Genomic DNA, 13,227 nt, shown 5'->3' with positions numbered 1-13,227 from the left:
GATTGCTGAGATTAATGGGAATTGGGGCAAAAAGAGAAAAGAAGGGGCTGTAGAAATGAGTGTGGGCACAGCGGATATCAAGGGGTGAAGATGTATGCAAAAAGTATATTTAAGAAGGAAAGCAGAAATTCATGTGGTAACAGAGGAAATCATAAAGAGAGGTGAGGGAAAAAGAAAGATAGAATAAAGAAGAAAAAATGGATGTAAAGAGAAATAATAACAGTGGTCGAATGCAAATCGTCATAGGAAGGCTTTGATTTATAGAACTATTTTAAAAAGACATAAAAAACATAAACATATACAATATTACATTTTCTTTCCTGGAACTTGGTCACTCATTACTTTCTGTTTCCCTTGCAGAGGATGTGAAGCAAGCATTGATTTCTAACGGTGCCAAATCGAATCTGCCCAAGCCCTGTCATTCGGGCCTTCGTCCGCCTGGCTATTCTCGGTTACCAGCTGCTAAGCTAGCAGCCTTTGGATTCGTCAGAAGCTCTAGCGTGTCATCCCTCTCAAGTAACCAGTCTACTGAGAGTATCCAAAGTGACCACAGCAGAACAGCCAATGGTAAGACCTGTTATAAATGGCTTTTGTGAGGAATTAGGCTGAGCATGTGTGGGGATGTTTAAATGTAAAGAGTAATATGTTTGCAAATCAGAGAATATGGTGCTGAAATGCAGACTATTGAAGGGCTCATTGGGCTAGGCACAGAATAATAAAATGCTACACAGGATGCATGTAAACCTGCTTGCACCAATTCTAACTAACCAGTTTGATAGTTGTGCCTATTTACATGTTCAAGTTGAGTTCAGTGCAAAAGGAAACCCTGTACCTAATGTCTATCTTTGGTTTTACCAAGCCCCAGCTCATTAACATACACTTGGAAGTATTTCCTTGTTCTAAAGGCTGAATAGCAGCTAGAAGCAATATCTGACTACAATTTGTACACAAAATACAGAAATTACCATTGTAGCTGTAGCATTGTAGCAGCATTGACCAGCTGCTTGAAGCACCCTTGTACCAGCACCCAGGCTAACCCATGCTGTAGCACTGACCAGCTACTAGAAGCGCCGTTTTGACAGCACCCAGTGTAACCCACGCTGTAGCACTGACCAGCTGCTAGAAGCACCGTTGTGCCAGCACCCAGTTTAACCCACACTGTAGCAATGTCCAGCTGCTAGAAGCACTGTTGTGCCAGCACCCAGTGTAACCCACACTGTAGCACTGACCAGCTACTAGAAGCACCGTTGTGCCAGCACCCAGTCTAACCCATGCTGTAGCACTGACCAGCTGCTAGAAGCTCCCTTGTGCCAGCACCCAGTCTAACCCATGCTGTAGCACTGACCAGCTGCTAGAAGCACCGTTGTGCCAGCACCCAGTCTAACCCACGCTGTAGCACTGACCAGCTGATATAAGCACCGTTGTGCCAGCACCCAGTGTAACCCACGCTGTAGCAATGTCCAGCTGCTAGAAGCACCGTTGTGCCAGCACCCAGTCTAACCCATGCTGTAGCACTGACCAGCTGCTAGAAGCTCCCTTGTGCCAGCACCCAGTCTAACCCACGCTGTAGCACTGACCAGCTGCTAGAAGCTCCCTTGTGCCAGCACCCAGTGTAACCCACGCTGTAGCACTGACCAGCTGCTAGAAGCTCCCTTGTGCCAGCACCCAGTCTAACCCAAGCAGTAGCACTGACCAGCTGCTAGAAGCACCGTTGTGCCAGCACCCAGTGTAACCCACGCTGTAGCACTGACCAGCTGATAGAAGCACCGTTGTGCCAGCACCCAGTCTAACCCACGTTGTAGCACTGACCAGCTGCTAGAAGCACCGTTGTGCCAGCACCCAGTCTAACCCAAGCAGTAGCACTGACCAGCTGCTAGAAGCTCCGTTGTGCCAGCACCCAGTCTAACCCAAGCAGTAGCACTGACCAGCTGCTAGAAGCTCCGTTGTGCCAGCACCCAGTCTAACCCAAGCAGTAGCACTGACCAGCTACTAGAAGCTCCCTTGTGCCAGCACCCAGTCTAACCCAAGCAGTAGCACTGACCAGCTGCTAGAAGCTCCCTTGTGCCAGCACCCAGTCTAACCCACGTTGTAGCACTGACCAGCTGCTAGAAGCACCGTTGTGCCAGCACCCAGTCTAACCCAAGCAGTAGCACTGACCAGCTGCTAGTACACCCTAATAAAACTCTACAATCAGTCCCCTCTTCCAGGAACAATTTTCAAGTGCTTTTAGTGGCCCACACTTCTCCTTTAAGAGTCTGTTCTCTGTTGTGAAAAATCCTTCTTAATTATCTGAAGTGAAGGTACAGAGAGCACTGATGAGACCTGAATTGGACAGCTAGAAAGTGCAGAACCAAATGAACTCAGAGAGCTCACAAGCTCAACCGTGTGTTGGCGCAGTAATCGGTATGATTTGTCCTACAGCGTTCCAGCTCTCCACTTACGCTCCATTTACAGGAGAGGAGCTTCACAGCTACAAAGTCTCCAAATCTCTACTTGAAATTGCATTATTTTTAATGGAGTTCAAGGACTTTGTTTCTCTCCGGAATGAGAATCATCTTGTCAGCCCAGAGAAAGAGCAAAAGAGACAAAAAAAGTTGCATTCGCCGTCTAAACTTCTGGGTGTAATTGATAAATCTGCCAACTTTTCCGAAAGAATTGTCAGCAGAGTCTGGCAAGTTTCGTTTTTTTTTTTTTTACTCCTCTACATTTAATTTATTTGCCTGAAGGTTTGACACATCAGATAAAGTTGATCACATTGGGGATACGGAATGCTCTTTCTACTCTGTCTGTGCGGCTGCTGATTGCGGAGGCTTGTCTCCTCTGGATATATTTTTACAACTCCAGTGAAGCAGGCAAAAATCTCAGCTGAGAATTCAATATTGAAAATTATTTGATGAATACCTAAATCAGATTTAACCTCTTTTAGCCTGTTTTTAGCCCTTCGGCAGGGAAAGGATTAATCCTCTTTATTATTACACCAGAACACTTTGTTTATTGCATAAAAACAAAGGCAATGATAGGAATATATTCCCTGAAGTAGAGTTTCTCTTCTGAATTTGCCAGTGTCTATCTCAAATTCTACTAATGCTGCTAAGCAAGAGAGCTGAACAATGAATAGAAATTCTAATAATTTAGGTGAATAGTAAGCCATTGCATGAATTCAAGTCTTGGCTGGATGATAGCTGGCTTTATTGTTTCAAGAGCCAGAACCAGCAGTGAGTGCAGAGAAAAGCAAGGGACAGATATAGAAATGGTCATTTACAAATGCAGCAGTGCTAAAATGGCCACAGATGTTACACTTATTGGCGCCATTCAGTAGAGTTACTTGTGCACAAACATTGCCCTTGTACTTCACTGTGGGTGCCATTGCATCCGTCCTGCCTCTTCTGCTGAATCATATGCAAGTGTCTTTATTAACACTGGGGAAGCATGGAGCTCCTTTCGTCCTGAACATGGTGGGAATTCCAGGGTTCCCGCGATGGGTTCCGTCAGTAGGTGCAACAGACTTGCGTCTCTCATTAGAAGTAGGCAATCCTGACTCTGAAAATGTTAGCAGCCATTGGAACCCGATTTGTGAGCATTTGTGTGCGCCTGGACACACGCAGGCCTGCAATGATGTGGGAAAAAAAACATGTTGATTTGCATCTGAAAATTGCTCTCTACATGCTGCACTGCATCCATACATGACCTTGGTTTTGCTCTCAATGGGTCAAGACTGGGATTCAAAACAGACCCTGGCATCAGGCCCGGATTTGTGGCGAGGCCACAAAGGCCCGGGCCTAGGGCGGCACAATTTTAGGGGTGGCATGCCGCCCCGCCGCAGCGAAGTTTTAGCATTTTGCGGCCATACAGAGCAATGGGAAATTCTCCCCACTGCTCTGTATGGTAGTTTAAATGGCCGCGCATGCGCGCTTGCATCGGCTTGGCGCGGGGGGGGAGGGGAGATGTTTGCGCATGCGCGCCGGGGGGGGCGGCCTTGGGGTGCCTGGAATTGAAATCCGGCGCTGCCTGGCATTTCAATTACACAGAGGCCCAAACAGCTCCCCACCAGCTCAATAAATAGTGACTGTCTATGGCATCTTACAGCAGCCCCTCTGGTTTTTGCCAGAATCCATAGATTGCAGTCTAGGCCTGGCTCTCAATAGCAATTACATTTACAAATACATTTCATCTTTGAAAATGTGAAATTTAATTGACTTATGCAATCATTTTTGGGTTTGCATCTTTCTTAATAGAAAATTGATTCCCCCCTATCCTGTCTCCTTATGGTATTTCTCATGGCTTTGATCTCCGTGCTTCCAAATTTCTTTAATCCCATCTTCGCCTGTAGCTCTTTCCCAACCAGCAATGAGTCTCTGTGGCTGTCATGATCAGGGGGTTGCTGTTTTGTTATAACCCTACAGGCTGAGAAGATACCAAAAGAAAAATAGATTCTCCCATATGTGGCTGATAAATTTGTCTCCTTGGCTTGATCTTTTGTGCACACCTCTTAATTAAAAACCATAGGCACAGAGCAGTTGGAGGATTTAAGCCAATACTGAGGTGTTCCTAATTTACTGCATTCACAAGCAGTTTATATCCGCCGTGTATAGCCACCTTTAGATAGAACACTGTGTAAACTATAGATAAAGTTCTGTAATATAAGGGTTTGGTGGCATTTAAGTCATGCTAGGAAAAAGGTCATTAAAACTCTGCTATTAAAGTTTAGACTCAGCTGGGATCAGAAGCCTGTGTGAGAGCATCAGCAGGAGAAACTGCCAGCACCAGTAGGCTAGCTCTGAGCAAAAGAGCAAGTGGAGGAGGGGTATATGTCAACTGCAAATAAACCATCTATAATCAGCCTTTATTGGCACTTAATTCGTTTTTAAAAAGCTATACTCACAAGTTGGAAATTGGAAACAAAAGTGCAGCCATAACTGTGGCATCTGACTTCTATCATTTATATTCCATATAAACTAGACCAGCGGGTCTCAACCTGTGGGTCAGGACCCTTTTGGGGGTCGAATGACCCTTTCACGGGGGTCGCCTAAGACCATCAGAAAACACATATTTCCAATGGTCTTAGGAATAATTTTTTGGTTGGGGGTCACCACAACATGAGGAGCTGTATTAAAGGGTCGCGGCATTAGGAAGGTTGAGAACCACTGGACTAGAAGAAGAAGGGCCAGATAAAACAGCTGGATTTGTAGAGGGTATATTTATAGGTAATGGTGTATATTTACATGCTGTAGGTAAGGATTACCTGAATGTGTTAGGACTCAAACATTGAGATGACTTCTGAATGATTCCAAGATTTAAACAGGGCATGGGATGTTTTTTCTACTGAGTGGATTTACTTTGGCGCTTTATTTATTAAGGATGATTTTTTGGTGGGGTTTGTTTATAAACAAAAGGCTATAGTTTGGCACAGCTCAAAAATATACCCCCCCCCCAAATATGGCAAGTTATTCATTTTATTTGCTGTCTGATCACAAACCCTACTGAGACAGAAGTAGGCAGTGCTGCTAGGGCACCGCTTGCTGAGCATTTAACTTTGTCTTGTAATCACGCTAGATTGGCCGTGACAGCAATCACTGGCCTGGGAACTGTTTTGGTTGATTGACATCTACAGCAAAGGTTTCAGCAGCTGTCACTGGCAGCCAAGTCTATTCAGTCCAGCTTTGTACGGCACCAGCAGTGCTTAGACACACGTATGGATAAAGCTCTTGCTATGTTTCATCCACAGGCACCTTATAGGAATAAGAGGCATAAACTACTCCAAGTTTCCAACAGTTATGATATATATATATATGCAGGACTGCTGATAAATAATCAATACCACTTGACAAATATCCTTTGATGCACCATCAGAAAATGTGTAAAAATGGTACACAGCAGGTCAGGGAATGTTGCTCAGACTGTTTTTATTGGTCTTAGACAAAGGGCAGGTATTATATGCACCACCCAGTGCCCTTGTGTACGGTATGTGTCTATGGATGTCAACTAAACCTGTCATTAGGGAAATGATGTGCAGTCCTTGAATTTTTTTAAGCCTAATTCCTTTTTACACTGAATGGTAACATTAAATAAAGTATTTCAAAGGCATGGAAAGTATCAGTATCGCTCTCATAAAATATTGCTACTTGAAATCTCTATGTGTCAAGGGACAGTTCTAGAAAACCAGGGGAGTAGTACAGTTTTCATTGATGTTTTCAGTGATGCACACTATCCAGGAGATATGGTATTTATGCCAGTCCTCCAACATCTTGTATCTTAAGGTTCTATGTAAGGTCTGACACCTAAGACTGTAGTATAGGTAGTGTTTCACTGAAATTCAAAGTTAGGGGCAATAATTTAGTCAAGTCTGTTTCAGCATGGTTTATGGTAAGACCAGAATTAGCTCTAAATTTGTTCAGAATGTTATAAAGATTTGGAAGAGATGTTATTGACTGAAATATAAACCATGTGCAAACATGCTATGTGGTATGGTGGGATCCTAAATGGTTGCAATGAATGACTGAATTATTTCAAATAGCAATACCAAAAAAAGCACTGGTGATAAAGGACAACCCTGGTGTGTCCAGTGGCGTATCTATAAAGAAAGCAAACCCCGCAGTCCTGTGCGGGGCTGACTGTAGGATCTGCTTTCTTTATAGGTCTAAGAAGTTCCCCCATCTAAAGCCGCTCTCTACCTACTCAGTGGAAGCAGCCAGGGAGTGGGGGACACAGACGGGCAGGTGGAGGAAAACCGACAATGTGGCTGCTGTTGTGTCCCCTGTCACTTGAAAATGTAGTCTGATAAAGTCTGATTTTGTTCCAACTTGTTGAATATAACTGCTTAAGTCTGTGGTGGAATTACCCCCCACCTATTAGGATTTTTGAGCTTGTAATGTAATCATACCTGTGCAGGTTTGCACTAAGGCAGCAACAAATTGCGCTTCTAGATAAAAGTACAACAGAAGCTATGACTGATACTGTAATGTAGTGAGGAGATGTAATAAAGATACAAGCTACTAACTCATAGGAACCAATCAGATGTTTGCTTCTATAAACAAAAGATGACCATTTGCTACTTTCTGATTGCTTGTTATGGGTCACTGGACCTGGTTCAGAATTTGAATTTTTTATTACAGAACCCCCTTAGACATAGTCATAAACAACTAAGAATGAAATAAGCATCAAGAAAGTACAAATTGACCAGCCCTTTCCCAGAGACCATTGTCTGGTTTGCCTTTATTTACTTCTCTACTGGAAAACCTTCTTCTCTTCCATAATTTGTCTCTAATTACTGACTGCTCTACAGGTCAAAACTTTTTCCATTTCTTTCTTTGTCCCAGATAATTTACTGCTCTATAGGACAAACCTCAGACCAGTGCTTTGTTTGTTCCTGATAATTTACTGCTCTACAGAGCAAACCTTCCTCCCCTTCCTGATTTACCCCTCATCATAATTCACCTAATTATTAAGAAACTCCATAGGAGATTTTACTTTGTTCTAAGTAAATATTTTAAGGCTGCAATAACATTTTAAAGCTGCAAGGAAGCCTAATGTGTCAAAATAATGAAAATGTGTTTAGCCTGTAGATTAATAGATACTCATGCAAAAGGGCACTTTATAGAGCAGAAGCTACAAACAATAAACTGACAGGTGACTTTCTATTATGTAGTAGGGAGTTTTATCTCTAGCCTTGAGAAAGAAGCATTGATGGCATAAGAGAAAGGGGCAGATCAGGGGCAGGCTACTTGGGGTAAATATGTAATAATTAATGTAGAGTCAGAAGGGAGGTTAGATAGTTAAAGATGTATAGATTCATGGAGCAGTGTCCTACCTATGGAGGGTGCCAGGCTGGGTTGCAGGCACGCTGTTATTTTGTCACGACTTGCAACGGTGAGGGGCTGTTGTGGGTGACAGTCTCTTTAACCAAGGTCCCAGGAGGGAGTTTATTAGCCCCGGTAGTTATTATACAAGAAGGCATTACAAATGAAGTGTATACTATACTGTACATGTGGTGTTATATTATAGATTTTGAAAGTTGTACTTGTATTTATTTGTTATTACATGTAGTTTTCCATGTTAACTTGTAATCTTTGTTGGTGCAGTAACGCATGGCAAACAAACAAAAAATGTATCTCATCACTGATTGGTCCCTATGGATGACTGGTCTGGTGCGAATTTGCCCAGTGTAAAGAAGCCGGACAATCGGAGTAAGGATTTTAAGTGGGTTGGGGGCACTGCGCCAGCAGTTAAGTGGGGAAGCTTGCCTGCTTTTTGCTGTACAGTCAGATGACTTTTCTGTATTATAAGGTAATTAAAAAGACATTTATTTTTTGTAGCTTGAGTGAATTTAGAACTTTATGGCTTGTGGCACAACTGAAATATTTATTGAAGAGCTATATATTTAATGAGCATCCATGATTTACAAATCTGTTTCAACAAGGACCCAGAATGAAAGCTGCTAAGGCATAGAATATAAATGCTGTTTCAGTAACCCATAGCAGACCAGAAACTTGCTTTCAGTCAGGTGACCAGTGAATGCTACATGCTGATTGGTTGCTATGGCTTACTAGACCTGGTGCAAACTTTGCTCACTTTATTACAAAATACCTCTCTGACCCTCTTCCAGGTGCTATTGTTAGAAGCACCATGGCAAAAGGCAAAATATCAACTCAAAACACTACACAATTATAAGTTTGTTGCTCCACTTAAATAACTGGCCTAAAGTGTCTTTAAAATAGTAAAAAAAAACATTACAAAAAAACAGTGTTCCTGTATTAGATCTCAGCAGCTTTATGGGGCTGTTGTTCCTGCTGCAAATCCAACATTTTTCCATAGCTGTCTCTTTTGTCTGGCCATGCCAGCTTACTGAAAGGGAATGTTTACAATACAATATAAGGTACAATATAAGGACAAGATACAGAAGAATAGAGGTTTATAAGTTGCAAGGATGAAACAAGCAGTGACGCTATCATAGACATATACTAAGATCATGACAAAAAATATACCCTGTATATATTTTTTTTTTTTTAATTCCATTTTAGAAATGACATATAAAATATAGGCACACTGTAGTGACCCTGTTATAATGAAAGCACCAGTGCCCACCTTACCCTGACCCGTTCCTTTCAGTTATGTAAGTGGGACAAATTCGGCATCTCTGATGAAACATTAAATAGTGGTAGTTATAATTCTGCACTTTACTATTTTCCTTGAATGTTCATGTCGCTGTATACTACTTTAGCTGAGACTGCATTCAGTAAAAATTCCAAATGACAGAATATTTTAAGACTCAGATGTAGTAGAAACCATTGACAACCTAGTATCCTATCAGTTCTCTCTCTCTCTCTCTGAATTTTATAGTAAGCATTCAGGGGGCTCCATGAATCATAAATGTGCATTTTTATTCAGTATATAAAAGGACAAAGAAAGGTACTGAGACTGAGTAGTTAAAGGGAAACCATACCCTTAAATTGAGTGCAAGAGTGGGGATGTGAGTGACAGAGGGGATTAAGTGGGGTCCAAATAGTGCCTCACTATTAAATCTGGCTCCGGTAGCTCTACATGTACAGGTATGGGACCTGTTATCCAGAATGCTCTGGACCTGGGGTTTTCCGGACAAGAGATCTTTCCGTAATATTGATCTTTGTACCTTAAGTCTACTAAAAAATAATTTAAACAATAAATAAACCCAATATTATTGCTTTGCTTTCAACAAGGATTAATTATATCTCAGTTGGGATCAAGTACAAGGTACTGTTTTATTATTACAGAGAAAAAGGAAATCATTTTTAAAACCATTAATTATTTGAATAAAACTGAGTCTATGGGAGATGGCCTTTCTGTAATTTGGATCTCTCTGGATAACAGGTTTCCAGATAATGGATCCCATACCTGTATAAGCAGTGTTCACTAATAATACAGAAAGGATCAAAACAAAAATTGAACTTGAATTAACACAAAAATACATTTATATTTATATTTTAGCCTGCATTCTAAGTGGTACCTAAGTATTGGGTACCCACAGACACAAACAGGAGAATAATAGGAGATGGCCAGGAATGTGTGTAAGAAGACACAAGAGTGGAGATGTTATGAGGGGCAGAGAAATGCAGAGGGTTTTGAAAGTCACGAGAAGGAGTTTTCGAGTAATGCTTTTGCTTTATAGGTCAAGAATCTTATTGAAAAAAAACCTCAAACCCAAATGTCTATAAACACTAGTTTAGAACAATAGAAAATACCATCCCTAACCAATTTCCACTGTGAGTACTATCTAGATTGTTAGTAAATGATTGCCGTGGTAATACACATATATGGAATAGTCTGACCTCATCTGACCACTTGCTGCACTGGAAAAAGAGCCACAATAATTAGTAATAGTTGCCCATGAGTGCCTCCAGTCAAGTATGTGTAGGCAAAGCCTGCCCTGGGCACCAACTACTGCTTCCATTAACTGAACAGGGAAATGCTGAAATATGTTGTAGGCATGCGTCAGTGGCAAAATCCAAATGGACAATTACAACAATCGCTTTAGGGCTGCTACAGCAAACTACATGGAGTGTTATATGTTATAAAATCAATAACATCTTTTCAGCATTGATTTCTTGAAGCTACACTCTGCAAGGGTCTCCATTATTGGAGGTTGTGGCCCATTCTCAATCTTGGGTGCTGCTGGCGGAAGTCTATCGGAATAGCATGTGCATTAACAAACGTAAAGCAGTTAATTCCTTAATTAATTCCAACTCATAGCGTTATCTGACTTTAAAGCAATACATTTTGCAGTTTTCAAGGGATTTGCTAAAATGTTAATTAGCAAATTGGGATAATATTCAGTTTTGTCATTTGAAATTGGTACATTCCTACCATAATTATTTCATTCTAATCAACAGAATATTTTGGGACTTATTTATCAATACAGGTTCTAAAGGGTCTATATGCAGTAGACTACAGCAGTCAGATAATATAGGGCATGTTAAAGAGCACTTATTGCCCTGGGACACAGAATAATAACCCTTTTAGGCTATGGGCTGGACCCACATAGAATCAATGTGCAAAAAATGTTGTGAAATGACAATAGTTCTCTCATTTTGTTTTAGCACTATACCATTATTTACTATTGCACTCTCCTAAAGTGTTCTACTGTATGTGGCAGGCATATACAGGATCACTTATGGGGCAAAGATCCTCCGCACCAACCTTTACAACTGTTTTACTTTCAGCTACAGTTCAGTAACCTTTATAGAGATTCTGGCTGCCTGCATCCACATCCACAAAATTCCCCTGCGTATTCACATCTGAGGTGTGACGGGCTTGATGGTAACATTCTGGGAGCAAACTTGGTGACAGTATCCAGCTGAGAACATGCAAGCAGATCACACTTAGTCTGAAAGATAGAATAATGTAGTAATGGTTGATTTTCTTTCACCCGTACAGCAAAGTCTCTCTGAGATTTATCATATAACAACATCTGAAGCCTCACAGTGAGAGATGTTTGGCTAGACGTAGAGTGCCAGCCAGGTACAAGCACATCTAAACTGCTGTCATACATAATATAGTCTATGTCTCTGATACAGCTAATGCATAAAGATCATCCCGTTTGCTGAATTAAGCACTCAGCCATTTTATTCTATGTTTCTGTCTGTTAGTGCTGTTAATGGAAATACATATACCTGGGGGAAATGTTAAATAAAAGTTGTAAACTGAAAAAAAAATTGTAGAAATTAGAATAAAAATGTGCATTTCACAATGTAATATTCTTCTTTAGACTCTTGTTGCATTGCAAATGTTATTTGCGCAAAGCGCACTGTTTTACCAGTGTAGTTGCTCATCTCTCCAGCTTTTTAATATCCTTCTTAAGAACTGGAGCCCAAAATTGTGCTACGTACTCAAGGTGAGGCCTTACCAGAGACCTATAAAGAGGCAAAATTATGTTTTCATCCCTAAAGTTTATATCCTTTTTATGTAAGACAGTACTTTATTTTTCTTAGTAGCCACTGAATGACATTGCCTAGAGTTAAGGTTGCCATACACGGGCCAATTGTAGCTGCCGATATTGGTCCCTTGGACGAGGGAACGAGGGGCAGGAACGAGGGGCATGCCCGACCGCTATCTGGCCTGAAATTGGCCAAATATCAATCAGGCAAGTTAAAAGATTTAGTCGGCTCGTTTATGCAGTCCCCAAGCCGATTGCCCCATTGCCACCTTTATAATTCGATCATTTGGCCTGCATTTTCCCCGATATCGCCCACCTGTGGGTGGGGATATCGGGAGAAGATCCGCTCACTTGGCGACCTCGCCAAGCGACCAGATATTCACGTGTATGGGCACCTTTACACAGTTTGTTATCTACAAAAATCCCCAAATCCTTCTCACTTAAGAAAGCCCCCAACACATTACAGTTTATAGTATAACTAGAATTTATGTTATTTATCAACATTGAACCTCATTTGCCAGTTTGTTGCCCAGTTCTCCAATTTAGGCAAATTTTTCTGCAAAGCGGCAACATTCTGTATGAAACTAGTTTTGAACGATTTAGTATCATCAGCAAAACAGTACTATATACAAGTCATTAATAAGAAAATTAAAAAGCAAAAGAACAAAATCAGACTCCTGCATTACGCCACTAACAACACTGGTCCAATTAAAAAACATTCCATTTACCACCAATCTATGTAATCTATCTTTCGGTCAGTTCTCTATCAAAGTACAAATATTATGTTACAGGCCAATACTCCTTAATTTAATCAGGTACTTTATTTGTGGTACTGTATCAAAATCAATGTAGATCACATTCACTGCCATTCCAATGTCTAGGCTTCTGCCCAGCCCCTTATAGAAGCCCATAAATTAGTCTGGCAAGATTTGAAATGTATTTAACACATAAAAATGAAAACTTATTATAAGCTTTATCATACTGAAATAAGAAACTTTCTAAATATAATCTATTGAAATACTGTACCCTTTTTTTAAATAACCAAGTTACCCTTCACTATTTCCCTTAAGATATTTCTTTCATTATTCTCTCTTCATGCAGGAGTTGTGTGTCATATTTTTATTGACAGATAGATCTACTGTATCTTTTAGGAGGGAGTCTGCCTTTCCTAGCAGATGTTCTAGGACTAACTCAAATAACTGTATCCAGCACAAAGTCTAAAAAAAATAATTCGCTTCAGCACAAGTCCTGCATGTAGATAGACAGGATTTCTGGTGATTTTAAAAGCGTGAGCTCTTATACATCTTCTAGTCAAAAAGAGC

General features: G+C 41.0%; 1 protein-coding gene across 1 annotated transcript in view; it reads left to right on the top strand.

Annotated features, from left to right (window-relative positions):
- Positions 1–13,227, top strand: part of mtus2 (microtubule associated scaffold protein 2) — a 249,147-nt gene that overhangs the window by 124,195 nt on the left and 111,725 nt on the right. The window contains exon 4 of the mRNA XM_002934016.5: positions 361–567. Within this exon, the coding sequence (XP_002934062.2) occupies positions 361–567 (207 nt within the window). The remainder of the gene's footprint in view (positions 1–360; positions 568–13,227) is intronic.

This window comes from Xenopus tropicalis, chromosome 2, assembly GCF_000004195.4.
Source record: "Xenopus tropicalis strain Nigerian chromosome 2, UCB_Xtro_10.0, whole genome shotgun sequence".
NCBI lineage: Eukaryota > Metazoa > Chordata > Amphibia > Anura > Pipidae > Xenopus > Xenopus tropicalis.
Note: the sequence above shows the minus strand (reverse complement) of the source record. Positions and strands in the feature narration are given on the sequence as shown.